The sequence below is a fragment of the Centrocercus urophasianus genome, unplaced genomic scaffold (assembly GCF_019232065.1).
Source record: "Centrocercus urophasianus isolate 14NV4802_14NV808 unplaced genomic scaffold, USGS_Curo_1.0 seq_32, whole genome shotgun sequence".
In the NCBI taxonomy this organism is placed as follows: domain Eukaryota; kingdom Metazoa; phylum Chordata; class Aves; order Galliformes; family Phasianidae; genus Centrocercus; species Centrocercus urophasianus.
Genome location: NW_024884889.1, coordinates 459,000 through 480,970, shown reverse-complemented (window position 1 = coordinate 480,970; position 21,971 = coordinate 459,000). Strand labels below are relative to the sequence as shown.

Here is a 21,971-nt window from a genome sequence, read left to right as displayed (position 1 = left end):
AACTCCATCTTATTAGAAAGGCTGAAAGAGCTGCTGTTGTTCAGCCTGGAGAAGAGAAGGCTCTGGGAAGACTTGATGGCAATTTTTCAGTATTCTAATGGGGGGCTATAAGAAAGGAGGGGACAGACTATTTAGCAGGGTCTGTAGTGAGAGGATAGTGGTTTCAAAATCGAACAGGGGAGATTTAGATTGAATATAAGAAAAAAGATTTTTATGTTAAGGGTGGTGGACACTCCAGAACAGAGAGGTGGCGGAAACCCTGTTCCTGGAGACATTCAAGGTCAAACTGGATGGGAGTCTGAGCAACCTGATCTAGCTGTAGGTGTCCCTGTCCACAACAGGGCAGTTGGACTAGATGACCGTTGGGGGTCTCTTCCAACTCTAATGATTCTATGATTATCAGGAAAAGAAAAAACAATAATACAACAAGGAATAGTCATACAGCAAGTCCATATCATGGGATACTGCATATATCTTACACTGAATTTGAGTGGAGGGCAAATTAAAAACCACATGAAATTAATCTCAAAATTTTCTTTAAAAGTCACTCTTCCCGGTAAAATTACTTCCTCATCAATGGTATTCCAAATTCACTTAAGTTCAAATTGCAGATGAATTTACTGAAGAATCAATTTTCTACACCAAAACTTGCTGTCTTTTTTTTTCTGAAGCATTTTTACATTTCATCTAAACAATTGAACAAAACTATTGCTGGTATCCTTCAATTAAGTGAAAAAAAAAAAATCATCGACATTGAACTCTCTAAACAGACTGCCTTTCAGGCCTACAGTGGTTGTACGGTTTCATCCAAAAGCTATACATCCACATGATGTTGACTCCTGAAACTGGATATATAAATTTACATTTTTGCTTCTTAAAAAAGGCTAAAATGAAAACCATAGCTCTCAGCTGTCAGTTTAATTGCATTTTTAAGTATACTTTGTCATACTTAGGGGATTTCTCTGCAAACCATGCTTTACCTTTCAATCGAGGACTATGCACATGCATCCTCTGCAGATGGAGATTTATTGGGATGAATTCTAATGTTTTTTCTCCTTTGCTACAGCTTGACTTGAAGGAAGAACCTGAAAAAAAAAAAGTTTAAAGAATCATTATCTTAAGCACCCTGCAGATGTTTTGTCTTCTTTTTAATGTGAGGACAATACTTGTAGCCTTCCTTAATTTACTTTTAATGTGTAACTGTATAATAAGAGAAGAATGGTTCACTAACTGAGTCTCAGCATGTATCCATATTGCAAGCAACAAAACAGCTTTTAATTCACATAACAATTTAATTTTTTATTCTAGGTGATACGCATATTTTTCCTGCGGCTTGAAATAGGTCTGCTAGAAATAATGCCACAGTTAATGGGCATTATGTTTATTCTGTTTGAAAAACACAGTGGTACAGAGCTATGATAGTACGACATTTTCACCAACTTTTTTTTTTATCAAATGAAAAATATTACAGTGACTGAGCTATGTATTCTTCGTAGAAAGCTCCAATTATAGAAGCATAAAATGGCTTAAGAAAAGCTATGAACTCCTATTCTTAAAAAAATCCAGTATCAGAAAAAAAGCACAATGCTCTCAAAAAAAAAAACCCAACAATCTGGCTACACGTTTCAGAAGGACGAGATTACAAGCAACTCTATGGTGGTAGAAAGGTATACAATCAAAGCCTCATGTGAATAAACAAGATTTATCTGGAGATATTTAGCAGTGCACATATACAAAGGCACAGGTCATCTGTAAGTAAAGAGAGGTGATCGTACATTCTCACTCAGGCAGCACAACTAAGATAGGTTTTTCAGCATCCTGCCATCTTACCTGTTTATAGTTTAAAATAAAATTCCTTTGATATTAGTTCTGATTTCAATCTCCAATTTCTCTCCATTCCCCCACAAAAATACCTGAAAAGGTTCAATATTTTCTTGTGTGTAGGGAGAAAAACATGCATTTGAAATTCTTTACTTGCTCAGACAGAATTTCCCATAGGTTATCTGTCTGAACTGCCGCAAATTCCAAGGCAACTAAGCATGTTTCAGACTCCCAGTGCAAATGTTGCCAGATGGCACCAATGACGCCATAAAGCAACGCTACAGAAGTACTAAAATATTTGCAAAACGCTAAGCAAGGAAAAGGTACTTCGTCTATGAGTTGTAGACCTGCATAGGCTGCTTAACAACTTAAAATAATAACAACATGAAAGAAGATGTAGAGCAAAGGTTGTAAAAAGCTATTGTTAGGAGTAACTGATTCAGATTTGATAGAAAACCAGGGGGTTGAGTGCACCCTCACTAAATTCACACGTGACAAAAAATTGGGAGCAAGTGTTGATCTGCCTGAGGGTGGGAAGGCCCTACAGAGGGATCTGGACAGGCTGGACTGATGGGCTGAGGCCACCTGTACGAGACCATAGAGGGCAGGTGCAAAAATGCATCTTAATGGTCACTCTTTTTGGCTGCAAATCCTGCATTCTCATCCTAGGCAGGCATCTTCAAAGCATTCAACATACGTCTTACTCACCTGTGCCTTCGTTATTCCTATTACTCAAACATAACTTCTGCAAAGACCACTTTAATGTCTCCGTAAAGATTACAACATATTGGAACATCAGGTAACTCCTGAAGTCCTGAAGGGTGAAAGAAGTTTCACCCCATCCAGTCAGCTGTTAGAGCCAGCATTTTGCCTGCACTACCCGTATTTTCACCCATGTGCCCAGGAGAAGATGGCTTTCTGTCACTACACCGCGAAAGAACTGCAAGTCATTCAAGTTCAGTACAAAAATAAGCAGGATATGCCCTGAGCTGTCACAAGATTTTAAAAGCAATGTGTGCAGCTATAGTTGGATAGAAGTTCCAACCTAAGTACAAGCCATATAGACTAATACTGCCAGAGAAATGAAATTTAAAAGCAAAATGAACTCTCAGCCACCTTTAAATCTGTTCCAGATTTCACTTGAATTTTAGGCAGCAAAGTCCTTCATTGCATAGAGGATTAAAATACAAATTTGGTGTTCTAGTCTGACTCCATACACATACATAAAATTAAATTCCCTTTCCTCCACCCCTTCCCTACCCTATCTCCACCTCCACATACATACCGTATGTAATGTAAAAAAAAATGTTAGATCTTTGTGGAACTCTGAAAGAACAGTTACTGCCGAAAGGATTTATCATCTAATTCAATTTGTGTTTCAATATGAATAAATACAGTACAGGACTAAGTAAATATTGTCGTCTTCACAATTACTGTACTATTCATACGTTCTAGAACGTACAGATATACCACTGAGCTTTTTAACACACCAAAAAAATAAGGATTTTCCCTAATACAGTTATTCTACCAACAGCATATTACTGAGGAAAAAAGTAGTTCAAGACATGAAATCTAGTTATGTCCCTCGATGTTGACCTCCAACTTAAAACCTCCTCATTTAGCTCAAATCTTCAGTACAATTATTAGACTGCTTACTTTTGAAAGTCAAGTTCCTACTTTGTTTCATGTGCTGGCTCTATCCTCTTCAATAACATTGGGTTCCCTGGTCCGCCACAGTTAGAATTATAAATCATCAAGTCCATCTCTTGGCTCCGTACAGAACCACTCAAAAATCAAACAATATTTCTGAGTGCTTTGGCCAAACACTTCTTGAATTCTGTCAGCCTGGTGCTGTGACCACTGCCCTGGGGAGCAAATCCATGCCATTCCCAATCACTGTCACAAAAGAAGTTCCTGAGGAAATTGTAGGCCATCACGAGACCTGCTCTCAGCCTCCTCTTCTCTGAGCTGAACAAGTGATTTTAGCCTCTCACCATAGCACCTTGCCCTCTAGACCCTTCACCATCTTCCTTTTGGATGCTCTCTAAGGTCCTCTTTATACTGTGGTGCCAAAACTGTGCACAGAGTTCCTGGTCAGGCTGTCCTACCCTATCCATCAGCCTATTGCTCACCCATCACATTATGATCTCGTCTAAGTGTTAGCTGGATATTTTGTCCATAAGAATACTCTGAAAACAATATTGAAGGCTTTGCTGAAATTCGAAAAGATTACATTAACTGATTTTCCTTGGTCAACCGGGTTCATAACCTTGTCCTAAAAGGAGTTTAAATTAAACAGGACTCTCCTTTTTTGAACTCACGTTGGCTATGACTAGTTATCTTTCTATCTTTATCTTTGTCACAATAAAGGTCTTGCACAATTTACTTTTTTTTTTTCCCCTTTTTTTAAATCCCAAAAGGTCATATTAATGTTTTCCTCAAAGTGTTAATTAACACACTGATTCCTTTCATCATCTGTATGATTCCTTGCATATTATATTTTATGGAATGCTTTCAAAATCTAAGTAACAAAGCATTAAAAGATATGTATTAGTTAAAATGCTGAAATTTAAGTCATTTCACACAGTAGTCTGACAAAAACATAATTGGGATATTATGATGATGGTAAGCAATCATAAACAAGAAATTACAGTTGTGCAACCAAAATGCTATTGATTATCCCACATTTAGTGTAACAGATGAGCTTCCTCCCCCACTGCTGCCAAAACGTTTTGTTTCAGTTAAGGGCTCTTTTTGTTGACACACTAAAACAGGATTTCTCTTTTCCTGTAACCCCCCCAAAAAAAGCTATCTCTGAATAATATGAGGTTACAAATAATGTGCTCAGTTCTCTACTATAAGGTGATGGATAACAGATAACCTGACAGTTTTAATGTTTATTTTGGAAAAGAAGGATTTGTGTCTCACCTACTAAATGCACTAGGTATGTTATAAAAAAACTTGCCCAATTCTGTGAAAGAAAAATGTAGTCTCTAAAACTATCTAGTTGTATACTGAACTGAAGTCATACAGTTTCCTCAGTAAATAAAAAAAAAAAGGGGCTTTTTTACACAACTGTAAAAAGCTAGGAATAGTTAAAACAATGCAAGTTAACCCTTGTAATTACCGAATATTTCAGAAGATGTAACCAAACACTATATGTAAACACACAATGCACAAAGTCCTGCTAACCTCTGGCAAGATTATACATACAGAGTCACTTAACTAATAATGAGAATACAGAGTGAAACAGTATATCCAATAATATCAGCACAGCCTTAGAAAATGCATAATAAGGTGGTGATCATGAGCATCACTAGCGAGAAAGCAGCGACAAGGGCTCTGCAGTCACTCAGAACACAATTCCAGAACACACAATTACACAATTCCTTCCAGAACAATCTCAAAAGCAATAGTGGAGGTGGAAGGCATGCTATGAATGAAAAAATAGCTTGCTCAAAATAGAGCGTTAGCCAGGAAGTAATCCAGCAGTCTTCCCAAATAAAAAGAGTTATCCTAAGTTCTTTAAATTATTTGCGAACAATCAAAATAAACTCAAAAGCATAAATACTTTATTCTGCAGTATTTTCTTGTTCACCTTATGAAGAATTTTACAGGATGAAAAGACCCATTGCCTCTCTGTACATTTGTCACTGACGCTGTCTTAACTCACGTGTGGGTACTACAATACATTACATTCCACAAGATGCTGACAAACATAACTGAACACCTCACACGCATCAGACCACTACAAGTGGAAAAAAAGCAAAAGTATTACACAGTGCTACTTCTGGACTGTGGGCAGACTGTGCACCCTACATAAATTAAGTGCTTTTCTGACGTGACCTGGGCAACGACAAATGCATTAAGGATATGTAAAACGTGTTACAGTTGTTCTCTATACTCTTAAATGCAACCAGTATTTCAAAAAACCTGACAGAACTCCCTAAGACTGTTTCCAGCTGTCAGATTGTACTCAATATTACTAGAGCAGTACATTCAAGGGAATATGCAGTTTAAAGAGGCACAGCCACTTTTCCAGTTTTTTGGTTGCTGTATAACCATGAGCTACCTTAATTGGGAAAACATGCTGGAATGCCTTGAAAAAAAAAAAAAAAAAAACCAACAGAAGAAGCAGGGAACCTCTTGGTATGTCAGAAATGAAATGATTATATTGTTTTTGTATGTTTTATTTCTGCTGAGTACTTTAGTACATCATAAGCATTGACTAGGTTGACAGTTACATTTTCTAGCTGAGGGGAGGCTACTTCCATACCTGTATGTTTTCCAAGCTCTGCGAGGGTATCCTGATACATGCTCAACATCTGATCACAGTGAGCAATAACACTTTTGCGCATATTGTCCCAGTGAGGTGCAAGCTCTCCCAAGTCTTTAAGCTCCTGATTCCTGTATCAAAAGGCAAAAAGAGACGGCTTTAATTCCTTAATCCGTTAACACTCATCCAAATGAATCCAATTAATCCAAGATAGTTTATTAAGAAACATCAAAAGCCCTACCCAAATGAAATAAAATTATTATCTCGGGTCTGTTTTCACGCCTCTTAATAAGTTTGCTGATTTCAGCTCTATTTTTAAACCATGCAATAAAGAATGTCAAATCACTGAATACTACAATAATTTAACATTCAAAACTCATCTGGTATAAATGCAGTGGTCTGCAAAGTGAAATATTGTTTCTTCCCCGTAGGCAAGAATGCTTCCAGGCTCCAAAGAACTGTGTCCACAATAAGAAATACTTTGTGAAGACACATTAAGCACCACTGCATAGAGTACAAACTACACTCCTTTTCCAACAGTTCGATTAAAGCTTCTTTATAAGGTCTACTCTTTGGATACTCTCATACACACTGTTGCGGAAGTATTTCTACAAAGGTCTGTTTATGTATCAGTACAGTAGTTCTGTCACATGCCCCCTACACCAAGCTTGCTCCCCTCCAAGCTTTTCTTCCCCCACGTTTCTTTATTGTAAAACAGAACAAAACAGAAAGTGACAATTTCTCTAAAACGTAATCTTCAGCCTTACAGCTGTGCTCATCAGGTCAAAACAGCAATGTTATGGTAACCACACACGACACTAAAACGCAAAAGGAAATCCTTCAGCAAATTATCAGTCTTCCTGTACACGCTCTTGAGAGTCAACCGGACCAAAGTAGAGCTCACTAACTTCCTAAACTAACCAGCACAGTCACTTTTTTTTTTTCCCAAACAATAATCAATCCAATATTTTGGATTTGGATACTATTTGTGTATTGCGAGTTTGTCACACTGGTGATTCAGTGCAACTCTGTTCTCAGTCACTGCTAAAAAGAGAATGATTTTTTCCACAGTTAAGTTCCATCAACAGTACTTCACAGCACCAAGCCTTATCGGAATTGTTGGCAACCCTCAACGAAAAGGATAAATAACAGAAACAAAGTACTTTGGAAATGATGCAATTTAAAAGCCATACTAACACCCCGTGATATTCAAATTCTCTCTTTTTATATATATATGTTTATACATACATTTGCATTTCTATATAACATATATAAATATATATATGTATAAAATATATATTTTAAATATATATGCATCTTTGAAGCGTTTTTAACAAAACTGCAATGTGTTCTACCAGAACTTATTTCACTGAATAGATTCAAAATACATTCCAAACAGTAAACACATTAAATAACCGCTGTGAAATTGATGGAAATCAGTATTTTTAATATATTTCAGACATCCCAAAGGACAAGTAACTAATTAATGTTTTCAATTCAAGCATGGGATTTGGAACAATTTATTAACACAGCAGTAAGTTTGCAGCAATCTCAGTATCGTACGAGGGCTGCTCCAAAAGTAATGCCTCCTACTTGCTTACATTGGCCCACACCATCAGACATTGGAGATATTGGAGGTATAGCAACCGAGTGTGAACCTTCCTGACAGATATTGTAGATATTGGAGGTATAGCAACCGAGTGTGAACCTTCCTGACAGTATCACGTTACATTTTGTTGCCATGGCAGCAGAGGGACACCGGTAAAATGGCATCTGATGTGGAAGTGCATATGAAGCAAAAGCGTATCACTGCATTCCTCTCTGCAGCAAACACGGCACCCATTGACATTCTTGGATGATTCCTGAACATTTATGGAGATCAAACAGTGGATGTGAGCTCAGTGAGGCTGTGGGTGGTGTGTTTCAGCAGTGATGACAGTAAAAGACAATCCATGTTTCAGATTGTCACAGACAGCCATCACACCACCACATGAAGAGCATCTCCATCAGCACATCCACACAAAATGGGAGATGACAGCCATGGAACTGCCAATGGAGCTGAATACTGGCTTGAATGCATTGGAAATCATGGTAGCAACATTGGAAAACCACAGTTTGCACTAGGTGGGTGCCACAAATGCTCCCTCAGGAACAAAAACAACATTTCTGAAGCCCAGAAAAAAACACCAGCTCTGACCTGCACACTGCCATCCTGAATATGCTGAAAGCCAGAACTTCCAGACCCAGGCCAGAGCAGAAGACAATCTTTCTCTTGCAACATGATAACACCAGGCCCCACAGCAGTTGGAAGACCATGGAGCACATGGTCAACCTTGGCTGCACTATCCTACCCCATCCACCATATAATATCTGGATTCATATTAGATCCATAGAATCCGAATCTGGCACCTTCTGACTTCCATCTGTTCAGACTGATGAAAGACAGACTGCGTAGGCAACATTTTCCTAGCAAAGCCACTGTTGTAGCTGCTCTGAAACAGCAGGTCACCTCTGCCAGTATGGATTTTTATGAGCGTGGTATGCAGCCTCTTGTTGATGGCTAGCAAAAATGCATCGCTAATGGTGGCGAAAGCATTGAAAGAACAGTGCTTTGTCCCTGAGAATTTCCTCTATTAATTAGTGTTATTGTGCTCTTTGTATCTGTTGTAGTTTGCACAGAAAAAAAACAGAAAGCATTACTTCTAGAGTTACCTAAGTAAAATAGATCTGTTTATCATTTTCTTCACTCACTCCAAAACCTCTCTCTTTAGGTCTTTTTCAGGCAATTTGTTTATCAAATACCAAATGACAAATACCGTGCTCAGCATCATCTTCAACTCTTCTTACAGAATCAAACTCAAGCTCTGCTTTCTAAATTTTCTTGTTAAGCCCCGCAAACTGTCTACATGCCAGTCTTTTCTGACACTGCTGTCCTTGTTTCAGCAGAGACAGACCTGCTTTTCTTCAGAGCATCCAGTATGATGTTACATTTTGGTTCTGGCAGAAAAACAACGTTCCTAACACACCCATGTTTATAGTTACTGCTAAGCAGTGTTGTACAGAGCGAAGGCCATTCCAGGTTCTTGTCTCATAATAAACAAGGGCTGTAAGGGGGCAGAATTAGGACAGCTGACTTCAAATGGCCAAAGGGATATTCCATATCATCCCAGTTACAAGATGACAGGAAATGGCTTTTATCTGGATGAGGGCAGATTCAGAGTAGATATTAAGAAAAAAACCTTTACCATGTGAGTGCTGAGACACTGGAACAGGTTGCCCTGTGACATCATGGATGCCCCATCCTTAAAGGGGCTCAAGAGCAGGCTGGATGGGGCTGTGAGCAAGCTGGTCTTGAAGGAGGCGTCCCTGCTGATAGCAGGGGGGGTGCAACTACAAGATCTTAAAGGTCCCTCCCGATCCAAACTATTGTACAATTCTATGATATCATGCTGAAGAAAAGTTATGAAGGGGGTGGGAGTTCATCTCTCTTTATCTTCCACTGTTCAAGGGTCTAGCTCATGATGTCAGCAGGTGATGAACAATTCCTTGTCCATCACATTATATACATTCACATATATATACATATATGTGAAATCAGAGCTATCAGCTTGAGTCAGATTTTTAAGACAACGCTTTCGCTTCTATCATCAATCTGAAGCAACATTTACCTCTGAGAGTTTCTATTCAGAACTTTATTTCTTTCAGATTGAATTCGTGGATGTGGCAAGATTCATCATATTATTAACTGCATGATTACTCAAGCACCTAAGTACTTTCGTGGGTGCTTTTTTATTCCAATTTACTGATCAGTACTCATTCAAAAAAAACAATGCAGACCTTTATGACTTGAGTAAAAATAATATTATGTAAAACTATTAAAATCATTTACATTTTAATGCCTCTAACTTATACTCTCTGCATCCCCAAGAGACATGAAATGACAAAATAGCAGACAACTTAGTGCTATCAGAAACATAACTATTACCTATATACTACCTACATCCACACAACAATTTCGCCATGCCCTTGTTCAAAACAAAGTAATTTTAAAAATAGCATGCAAAGATTCAGAAGATCAATGTCCACTCCAATTTTTGTATTAAAAGGCAAAAGCAATGCACATGTCTTCCTAACAATTCAAAACTTTTCCTCGTTCCAGAATGCTGCATGAAAGAATTCCCAAAACAGATTGCAAAGTCTGTATTTTACTGACCAGCAGAGATCACACAAAAAAAGTATGCTGGACTTGAGACAGGCCAGCCATTCCTGATGCAGCAGGAAAGTTGGAATATGCCAGTTCAAGTTTGAAAAAAATAGGTATGGTAGTTTCTACTTTAGTTCCACAATTCTCTTGCTATGCTGATTTAGTGCAACACAAGCTGCTTCTACAACTACAAGCTTAAATTACACAGGCTGACAAACCTTCTGAACTAGTTATTGTAAACTAGTAGCCTTTTTCATAATTATCGTGTTAGAAAAACTAGTTTGCTAGTCTTGTGGGATGAATGCAAATGAGAAGATCTGTGTCAAGAAATACTTCGGAGTGTGGAAAGCACTCATTGGAAAGCCTGGAGAAGGAAACTTGTTTAATAAAAAGCAGAAAAGTAGACTAAATCACCTTTTTTAGAACAAAAAAATGACCACAAACCTCCTATTGAAACTTCTTCCAAGGAGGTCCAAAGGTTAGTATCAAAAATGGAAGAATATTGTTAAAAGCATTACACCATACTAAAAAACAATGTTAAATACTCTCAGAGGTTACATATTTCAGAGAATCAAGTTTAAAAAAAAAAAAAGAAACTATTCTGTTCTTAACAAAGAACACTAGTTTAATCAAGTGATAAACAATCTTAAAACTTATGAAAAAAAGTACTGTAATACTGAACAGGTTTAACATTACAGTTGGATATTATAAGTAACTGCTTTAGACCTGACAGTATTGAAGCAACCTGACTAAACTGAAGGAATAAAATGAAACATGCTAAACATAGTACGACACGGGCTGAGACAAAAGCATTTATTCCTTCACACTAACCAGGGAAAAAACAACAGGTAGAGATGAGTTCTTCAGAAAGAATAGCCTTGAGAAAGTACAGTCTAAATTTTTTAAGAGTTCAAGGACAAGCACAACAATTTTCTCCTTTAACTTACTACTTTCCAAACGTATGCAGTCTGCAGGAGTACACATCTTTGCAATTATTTCAGACAGCAAACCATGTACAAAGCTGAAGCTGCAACCTAAGTGATTATACACTGATAAGCGACACAGATGTCCCCACTCCACCCCAATCTCCTATATCCTACCAAAAGTTCCTGCTTCTCTCGATTTTTTACCTCCTCCTTCAGACTGATGCAACCAACTTGTTCCTCTCACTGTCACACCCAAACTTCTAACCAGGCTTCACAGCTAACCACACAGGCAGTCAGAAAAACCAGAAGCACGTGCTTCAATTGTCAAGCCATATTTAAGTATGTTTCTTCCTCAGAGCATTTCTTTGTTTCAGTGGGTATTGGATGATCATTTAACAGACAAACAATAAGACAATACTATGAGTTGTTCCAAAGAGATGTGAATGTGAAACAACACCAAGTACTGGTACTTGCACAGTGGTTTTGGAAATGATAATGCATAAGAAATAAAAATGGTTAAAGTAATTCTCTAACTCCTAAATAGCATTTATCTATTGGGAAATCTAAATTTGAGTAGCAGATGGGCTATACAGTCACCATGATCTATTTTTATTGCTTATAAAAAAACCCTTACGCGTTAATATTCTCAAACAAGATCTGGTCATGAACACCTAAACATGGTACTAATGAAAAAATCAAATATTATACCAATTCACATATACTTTTAAAACCCATCATCACTACAACTAAGTCCATAGCAGTCTACTTACTTATTACATGCAAGATTGTGGACTGTCACAAAAAGAAAACCACACAGATGCAGTAGATGGGCTTAACAGCTATTATTAAGACTGGAACCCCTACTGCAGGACCTCCTGCAAACATCCACAGGCAAGGTTTCCTGCTCGGTTGCTGAAGAGGGGTTACCTGAAAGCACACAGGTTACCTTAGGGATGCAGCATTAGCTCACAAGGCTACTCTTACACGAGACAAGACATCCACTTATGTGAGGCAAGTACAATGGCAAAAGTAGCAACATTTTCCTGCATCATCGAGCACTATTGGGAAAAGCAGGTAAGCATTTAGGGAAGCCCGAGACCACTTGAAACCTTTTGCCCCATTGGACCAGCAGAATTTACAGTTCTATTTAAGGGCAAATTGCAGTTTTAGCACATGAAGTGGGAATTTCAACATACAAAGAGTTTAAGGCCACTAGTGCTCCCCCTCTTTTTCCCAGGCCATTCACACGGCATTGGTTTTGTAATGCCTTTCCTGACTAAAAGGCCCAACATGAGCTAAGATAACAAAATTCAACTATTTTTATAGATTTTTCTCATGTCAATTAAGGTAAATTAGCTAGAAGAAAAGCGATTTATATTCTCATTGCTTCTTCACTAACTACAACCATACTACTTGCCTTTGCTTGCATAATATTTGTCTGAGAAATTAAGCATTGCAAAGCACAAAACAAAACACTACAATATAGTTCACACCCTTATCATGTTTTGTATCTTTAAAAAACGTTGGCTTTTCCAAAAATGCTGTTAACCAAATGTTGATCCTTACGCATTTCAAGTCATGACTGTACTCTAAAACAGATCGCTGCTCAGAACTTATGAATCACTGCAGTCTTAAAGAATTCTGACAATTCTGTTGTTCAGCTTCAACTGTAAAGCCTCACAAATCCAAAGACTCACAGAATCACAGAAACACCAAGGTTGGAAAAGACCTTCAAGATCACCAGTCCAACCATCCACCTATCACCAACAGTTCTCACTAAACCACGTCTCTCAACACAAAATCCAAATGTTCCTTGAGCACCTCCAGGGTCGGTGACTCCACCACCTCTTGGGCAGCCCATTCCAGTGCCTGACTCTTACAGACAAGTAGCATTTCCTAACATCCAGCTTAAATCTCCCCTGGCACAGATTGAAGCCATTCTCTCTAACTCTATCAACATTTACAAGAGAGAAGAGGCCGACTCCCAGCTCACTACAACCTCCCTTCAAGTAATTATAGAGAGCAATAAGGTCTCCCCTGAGCTTCCTCTTCTCCAGACTGAACATTCCCAGCTCCTTCAGCCGCTCCTCATAAGGCATGTGCTCACATCCCTCACCAGCTTTGCTGCCCTAGAACAGTACACCCAGCCTATTTCTCAGTTTCAATCCATATTTTTAGCCCATCGTGTATTTTATTTTTACTAAGAAAACACGTACTATTTACTACTGCTCATCCTTTATTCGTCATCCTTACCTTGTCATATCCTCCTTTATGTGTAGATTGATCAGTTCTTTAGGAATATGGAAGGAGAGGATGGTCTCAGCCATCTGCTCCCGGATCCGCATCCACTTGTTGTCAGAAGTAGGAAATCTGTACAACTTACAGATCGGGTTTTTTAACACTGCAGGGAAGAAAAATTATAAGGTTGCTTTCCTGTGGTTATATGACTGAAAATTTATGAGAACAAAATATCTAAAAACAATACATTATTCCCTCCCGTTGCTTGCAGAATTACTTTCAAAGCCATTAAGAATCTATTAAATACATTAGTATTTTATTTATTATAGCAGCACGTAGAGGACCAAGTTTTGCTAATATAGCAGATAAATCACAGCAGGTATTCTGTGAATTTATTACTTCAGTGCAGTAGAAAGAGAAGTTATGCTCTCTATTCTTATACTTAAGATACAGCTAGGAAAAACAAAACGCACAATTAAACAATGAACTTGTCGCAGTCAGTGCTATCACCTACTATCTGCTAGAATCACATGAATAATAAATTTCACTGGACAAGTGAAGAGTGTCCTGCGGCTTAGCAGTATTCGATGCATCTTCTCCATGATACGTACGCAAAGGAGTCACTAATGTTAATAGATGAGGTGTTCCTAATGTTAATGGAAACTTTACCACCGATATGATGAAGAAATTGGTACTCCATAGAAATAAAGATTACTATCCTGCAAATGTATTATATGCTCTATTCCCAGATTATGGCTGTAACTCATAGCTTGGCATAAGAAAATGAAAATATTTAGGAAAACCAAGATGCTTCATGTCTTAGAAGTTTATCCTTAAAACCCACAGTGTTTTTCACCTTAAAGCTCTTGCATCTTGGCAATATTTCTGCTCTGACCTCTCAATTGTGTTCCGATGGGAAATTTCTGTGCTCTCCTTTCTTCCCCAAATCCACCCCACTCCTAACTATTGGTAAAAAGCTGAGATAGGAAACTATCATTTGACTTCGTAAGCAAGTTTCATGGGACACAAATTACTGTCATTAAACGCACACATTACCAGCTTGCTAATGCAGAATGACTTCAGACAGCCATTCAAAACCACCTAAAGTACTTTTCTACTACCAGCCTTATGGAATAAGCAGCCTCAGACCAGGTTTCCATTGATTTGCCACTGAATGGTCTGTAACTCAAACAAAAGCATTTCTCATGTGTGCTGAGAAGAAACTTCTTGTCAATATGATATATACCACTGTCATGGTTTCATAGTTTTTCATCATCAAAATACCATGCAGTGCACTGGGAGTTAAAGAGCTCATTCTTTTCTGAGGAAACTGCAGCATCAACCCTTTAACTCCCAATGGCAACTATGTGGCAACCATGACAACTATTAGGAATATCAGCTTCTTTTACAACTCACTGCAATCATTATTGCCTATGTAAGCTGATTTACAGAGAATGAGAAACAGAGTAAGTTAAAGTTACACAAGTCATCTTGCATAACTAATCAAGAAATCCTCCAAAAAAAGCCTGAAACAAGACTCCAGATACAGAGCTATCTGTAATAAAACAGCTGCTGGTAAAGAAAAGAATGCTGCAAATATTCATGTTCCTTTTCTATTTCCATCATTTCACTGAGATCTCTTTACCTAGTCTGATTAGAAATTAAAAGCCTTTTAAAAGTCTTCCTGCTTTTAAGATTGATTTTATTTAGAAAAACTAGATTGACTTACTATTCTAAAACAGGCATAATAGATGATTGATGGAAATGGCAAATGAACAACAGGAATTTCTGTTCATTATTAGCACCTCAAATACCCCAACATACAAATGTCAGTACGCACATTTACAGCTGGAGGATCCTTGAAACAGAAAAACATCTTCAACACACGATCAACTTGCATCCTGTGTCTGGGCTTTACTCTATTCCTTCATTAAAACGGGATTTCTCCTATTTTCCTTGCTTTCCACTGAGATACTTTTATGTTAATAAAATCGAATTTTCAATAATGTTGACAGCCTCTGTCAATCCACAAAGCAGACAAAAGGCACCAATCATCTTCCATTAACAAGATACAAAATGACAGTCTCCAGAAATCAGAGGGAGCTCAATAAACTTGGTTAAGTCAGGACTGTCTTAACATAGAAATCAGTCAGAACAGGTCACTTTTTTCTTTCTTTGATTTAATTATTTTGTAGCACCACCTGTTCATTATGAAGCAGGCTGATAACATTTACCATGAGATTTCAAATAACGATGACCTAGATGGAAAAGTCTTCACTGTTCCTTCTAAGTTTACTTCCCAATAAGCTTTCAAATCAAGTTTTTCCAAGAGCAATGCTTGAATCTACATTCAATCCACTACAATCACAAAATTCTTGTCTGTGAGAACCTAATGCACGTACACAAAATGGTTAGCTAAGCAGAGAATGCTTAACAGTCTCTTCCCCCTGCATCTCTCCTCATCATCACCACCAGTTAAAAAAAAAAAAAACAAACAACAGAAATCAAAGCCAACGGAAAAAAAAAAACCCACAAAGTATTGCAGCATAACTGCAAGGAAGACCAGTATCATTTAGGAAACATGGATCCCAAGTTGTTTCTTTTCTCATTTTTAGAATTTTTAAGTCATTTTAGATACTAAATGGTAACATCTATGATACTGAAATTGCAGACTGGAAGCCATTTACAGTTCTTTATTTAAAAAAAAAAAAAAAAAGAAAAGAAAAGGGAAGGCAAAAAAACAGCAAAAACATCTTTCCATGCATTTATGAAGAAAGCTTCATTTATAAACACAGGAAAAAAAAAAAGGACTGGGAGGAAACCAATTAGTTCTAATTTTCATTATTGCTTGCTACTTTGTGAGGTAGACAATAAGAGCTGCACAATATTTTCTTTTCCTGTGAAGCGAAACACTGAAATGTTTACATGATTCCATAAAGTTCTTAGATGTTTTTCTTTCTTACTTCTCCAAATGGCCTAAAAAAGAAATCCAGATGACTTTTGGCACCCAAACAGTAAGGATGGTAAGACTACAACTAGATTTTATAACTAGTAGTTATTAAAACGAGTGAAAGTTGCATAAATTTAATCCTTCCTGTATTTAGACAGTGATCATGAAGGGCACTACAAAAAAACAATTTGAACTTCGGTGGTTTAAGAAAAGAAAGATTTGCTTTAAAATCACTTCTTTATTGCACAAAGCTTTAAAGCCGGTACCATATATTTGACTATCCATGCTTTTGCACATTCTCATTTTAAAGGGTCTCTGTGCTTTTTACTTCATGCAATATATTTCTTACTGCTTCTCCTGCAAATAAAATAATTAATGAAAGATCCAGTACTGTTTTCATTCTTGCTCTCCATCCAACACAAATCAAAGCATACAGCTGCCATATACCAATTTACTATTAGTGTTTCTATTTGTATCTTCCTTTTTTAGGATAGATGTATTATGATAGGATCATTTTCAACTTTGTTCATTTCTGCTTTATTTTAATCACTTTTATTCTTTTTGTCATTGCAAAGGGTAAAAGGTTTGCTGGCAAGCATTCCTGTATTAGAAATGAATAACTCAACATTGAGACATATAGATTCAATCCTTGGGGATATAATAGAATGATTATATCTATCTGTGAAATATACTCATTCCCCTGACTCATTAAGTGACTCAAAACTCAAGGATTCTGAGTTACATATATATAGTTTTAACTTACAGAATAACGCCAGCAAGCTTAAAGATAAACACAGGGGTATTTTTTTCAGTTTCATAGTTTTGAAGGCCTGATAAACAACATGGGAGAGACAGAGCAGTTTACAACAGCATACACACGTAATGTTTGTGGAATCTGTGGTCATTGTAGTTCTGCATGTACACAGCAGGGAGAGTAGTGCAGGCAAGGTACACTGCAAGCAGGCTGTAATTCTCACCTTCCAGCACAATATTCTTCTTCCTTTCCTTTCATTCCTTGCTTCTGATTTTGCCACATAAAATTTTGCCTGATTTGAACAAATTATTTCTGGGAATTTTCAGCTAAAATGGTCCAGCTGTTTGGAGAATGGGGCAAAAAAATACAGGAAGGTCTACAGTGTTAGAATTATGAGATCTGTAATCTTTTGTGCTTTATAAACTTCAATTCTGACAGTAAGTCCTCTAATTACCATATCCATAAGAATCCACCAAGATCTGACACTGATTTAAGCCTAAGGAAAGAAATCTTAGTATGTAAATAATTGAAACAGGCTTGAGCTAAACACGTTACACATGCACCAGGGGTCAACTTCTTTTGAAAATGTATCATTTCTAGTTTCTAATACTCATATGACTGTAGATGTGTCATTGCTACAGAGTGCATGAATACCTTCACTGCACACAGCTCACCTGTGGGACAATATTCTTAAGAGCAACACTAGAACCCATTTCAGAAAGCCCATCTCCAGGCAACAGAGACAGCTCTAACCTACACAAAGCTCAGTCATGGAGACATGCTGGGAAAGAAGCTTGACTGATTGGGAAAAGAGGCTGGAGGTAGAAAAGGAAAGAAAGAATTTCTTAAGAAAAGAAATTGGGAATTCAGTAAGAAGAAGGTGAAAAGAGTGGGACTGACAAAACTTGAAATTGATGCCCAATGTCTATTGAGAGCACAGGCAATGCCACGGCAAGAAGTCACAAGTACAGAAAGCAAATGGAGAAATAAGTACTTAATAGAACAAACTGCCTGCATCTGAAAACTCTTTCCAATATCCCGTGTGCTGTCATTTCTCATATATGACATTTTCAATTTTGCTTTTTCCAATCAACTCAACAAAAATAAAACACACAAAAACTCTGCGAAAGGTGATGGTCCATTTTCTGGTATGTAACTGTATATGAGAACAATAAATATAGATACCTAAGTGCTGTCTATATACATTGCAGAATCGCATTCACTCTTGGCAAAGAGGCCTCAACTTCACTGTTTGCCAAACTGATATCTACTTTGAGAGCTCCAACAATTTACCACTAATTATTCCCCACAATACAACACTTGCCCATCAAAAAAAAATATATTTCACCTAAAGAAGGCAGTGAATTAAAAAAACCCATTTGCAAACAGCAACACTTTCTAACTAAGAATTGCTTTGAGACTCACTATCTGGATGACATTCAGAATCAAGGAGCTGCATTAAGTCTGACCAGATCATCCAACTGGCTCTGTACCTCGCCTCCGAGAAAAGCCATAAATCCATGCCTACAAACACTCCTTCCCTCCAGCTATTTCCAGTTCAGTAATTTCTGTAAGCAGATGTGGTCCCTCTCCATTTAGAGATTCTCAATTTTTTTTGTTTTCCACAAACACTTGTAGCCTCGCATTGAACCAGTAACGAGAAATTGCAGCTCTTCAAAGTTTTTCTCTGGTTTTGATCTAGTCTCAACAAATCATTAGAAAAAAGACACCTTTCATTCATGCACAGGAAGACTATTTTGGTGTGTTTCTAGTGCTTCCATCCGACTGCAAAGCTGCACTACCATGTCTGCTGTCCTATCAGTAAAGTAATAAGACAAAGTTTTTATAAAGGTTTTAAAAACGTTATAACTTCAGTAACATTTCTCTTCAACTGCCTGCAGCTAATGCACAGAATAGTTGGCAGTGCTGTGGTTTCAGATAACACATCTTATTTCTGACATTGTTACTGTAGAGCAGTAGAGATTCATAAACTTGGGCTAGTAAAACTTTTATGGTGCAACATATCAGCATGTTATATTTCTCAGTATATTGAATCAGAATTCTAGTTCAGTGAAGTACTGACAAGGGCAGAGCAGAAGTAGAACTGAGAATACCTCACCCATCGCTACTTCAGTTTTAGGATGTACAGCTTCCAGATTGAACTGAAATTGCCATGCCATCGACTAGGAGAAAGATTAATTCTCCTGGATATTCAATTGCAAATAGGACATAATTATTTTAACAGGGTGTCATGCAATGACATGAAAAAAACTTACGAGGTTAATTCCATGCCCACTGAAGTCAATGACAGTCTTGAAATACCACTGAATTGTAAAAGATTTGGAATGGGAGATTTCAACAGTATTTCATAACGCATTACACGTCTGAAAGATTTCTTCACATTTGTTAGAAAAATGACACAGTCAAAAATACATGAAATATTAATAAATCTCTACATGTTATGAAGAGTCCTTAAAGAGATCTGCTCCAAATTTTAGTGATTTCTTCAAGACCAGATGTTCCAATAATCACCTCTTACACGCAAATTAAAATACTCACCTGCATTTAACGAAGGCAAGTTGTCTTTGCCACTTATGCCTTCAGGTGCTGTACACTCACGAACCAACGCACACTACAAAAGAAACAAGAAAACAATAGCTTATATTTGCACATTGTGGCATGACAAGGAGTTTATAAGCGTTTATAAAAGCGGCTCATAAGTAGCAGATCAAAAAGAACATTGATAACTTCCCAACCCTACCATTAATTACCATTCAGATTTCCTTCTCTGTATGTTCCAATATACAGCAAAACACTCAGAAGTACTACAATGAAGATGACAACATACGGTCAGCTATTCCATAACAAAACAAAGATTTCCTACCAATGCAAAGGCACAGGTTAAAATAACTTTTGACAAACGATGTGGTTTCTGAGGGATTTCTTTCAGTAGCTTTCCCATACATGGCATCAGAAAGCACTCAATGAGTTTTTAAACAAGGCAGAAGTAGAAGCCACAAATCTTTAAAACGTGGTTGTGGTTTGTGATTGAAGTAATCTGTTATACAAGTGAATTAGAAAACGTTTCCTTTGATAAGGTTATAAAAGTATAAAAGTATCAAAAGTCAATGGAAAAATCAACTGGTCAAAGTCCACTGGCATAAATCCTCTTTTAAATGTGCTAGCATTAATATTTTTCATGTTCCTCCTTCAGTCAGAAAAAAGCTTTCCAAAGATGACAGTAAACTCAACTAGTTAACACGGCTCTTCTAAAGATTTTCTGCTACAGATCTCAGATCTTCAACCAAACAGCAAGACATGAGGTACTCCGTACCACTTGACATCTCAGGTCGAATTGAACTATCAGAGACTCTAAGTAAACTCCTTTTTTATTAACTGAAAATGATCAGTTTTCATCATTTCATCATTTGGAGTCGTTATTTCTGAATCTTGTCCTAGCCCAAACCTCTCGTCATCCATCCTTTCCGTCCCTCCTTTGGTTCTCCTATTCCTTCCTTGTCCACTGTTTCATCTCCAGTTGGCATCGCCACCACTTCCGGCTGTAAGACTTGCCTACTGGAGAGCATTTTTACCCTTTCTGACCCCCTTCTGCTCTTCCTCTTGCCTCCCACATTTGCCTCAATTAAAAATCCCTACACAAACCCTCTGCACAACACTTCCCTATTCTAACATTTAAGTACCACCATTGCCACCCACTACACCCATAGATTTTTCCCCACCATTGTATGCTACAATGAAACGCAGCTGAATCTGTCCCTTTTTAACGGGATTCACCTGTTCTTTCGCTTGCCTGTTTGCCATTCTTGGCAGGTTTTCAGTATTGTGGATACTGGCTGCACTTAAAAATCCACATGAACAGGACTTCAATGGCAGAAAACAGAGGAACTGCCAAGGGAAAAAAAAATAGTTTATGGTGTCTCTACGGACAGATGTTGATCAAGAATGATCAAAGATGATCAGCTGAAATAAAAATCAACTCTATTTCTAAAAAAGGAGAGGGACTAGGCAATCAATAACAGAACATGATTGTGCGTGTTTTTGTAACATTTATTTTTATTTTTGAGAGATTAAATGTGAACAGTACTTTACCCCATAATTTTTTTAATAACTACTTAATACAATGTGGTATGAGCAATTTAAGTATCTGGTGCAACTAATAATTCTGTTTAATTTTGTGCAATCAACTGAATTGTTACCTTTTGATCCTGTGAATCTGTTGTGATATGGCCTGGTTCCCCATCTTCTAGTTCTCCCATCTTCACAAGATTGACTTCAATGGTACCAACTGTCTTTCCACCATCGGAAGTTCTGGAAAAAAAAAATCCCATGACACTAGGTCATATGCAGCATCTCATTCCATCAATAAAAATACTTTCAGTAAACATTTAGTTCCCTTTTCTGTATAGCTGCAGACATGTGTATTTACATCCATAAAGGTAACATTAACAATAAGGCTTATTATGTTTTCTCTATGTCGCTTCTAAAACAGAATGTTTTCATCATAAAAGTGAGAACTGGAAGCTGCTATAAATGGTGGAAGAATCCATGCATGTTGTCAAGTTCTCATTCTAGATGGTATTCTGAGGATTATAGAGGAAAAGGGCCATTACCTGTTGTGCCAATAGCTCACTTATTACCTGCAGTCTCACTACACAGTGCGATGCTTTGTTTCCTAACCATCTGCAAAGAATACGTTCAGTAGGTTAATAAATTTGTCGCTAAATCTCAAGAGTGAAACAAATCTAAATCTCACTTTTCTTTTTGTAGTATCTCTACAGGGT

The 21,971-nt window shown here is 37.4% G+C and overlaps 1 protein-coding gene across 6 annotated transcripts in view; it reads right to left on the bottom strand.

Annotated features, from left to right (window-relative positions):
• INPP4B (inositol polyphosphate-4-phosphatase type II B) overlaps positions 1-21,971 on the bottom strand; it is a 270,565-nt gene that overhangs the window by 84,461 nt on the left and 164,133 nt on the right. For all 6 annotated transcript variants that reach the window (XM_042829798.1, XM_042829801.1, XM_042829802.1 and 3 more), the window contains 5 exons: positions 21,387-21,498; positions 19,729-19,801; positions 13,481-13,628; positions 6,098-6,228; positions 981-1,085 (listed from right to left, as the gene is read on the bottom strand). In XM_042829798.1, coding sequence (XP_042685732.1) covers positions 981-1,085; positions 6,098-6,228; positions 13,481-13,628; positions 19,729-19,801; positions 21,387-21,498 — 569 coding nt within the window. The remainder of the gene's footprint in view (positions 1-980; positions 1,086-6,097; positions 6,229-13,480; positions 13,629-19,728; positions 19,802-21,386; positions 21,499-21,971) is intronic.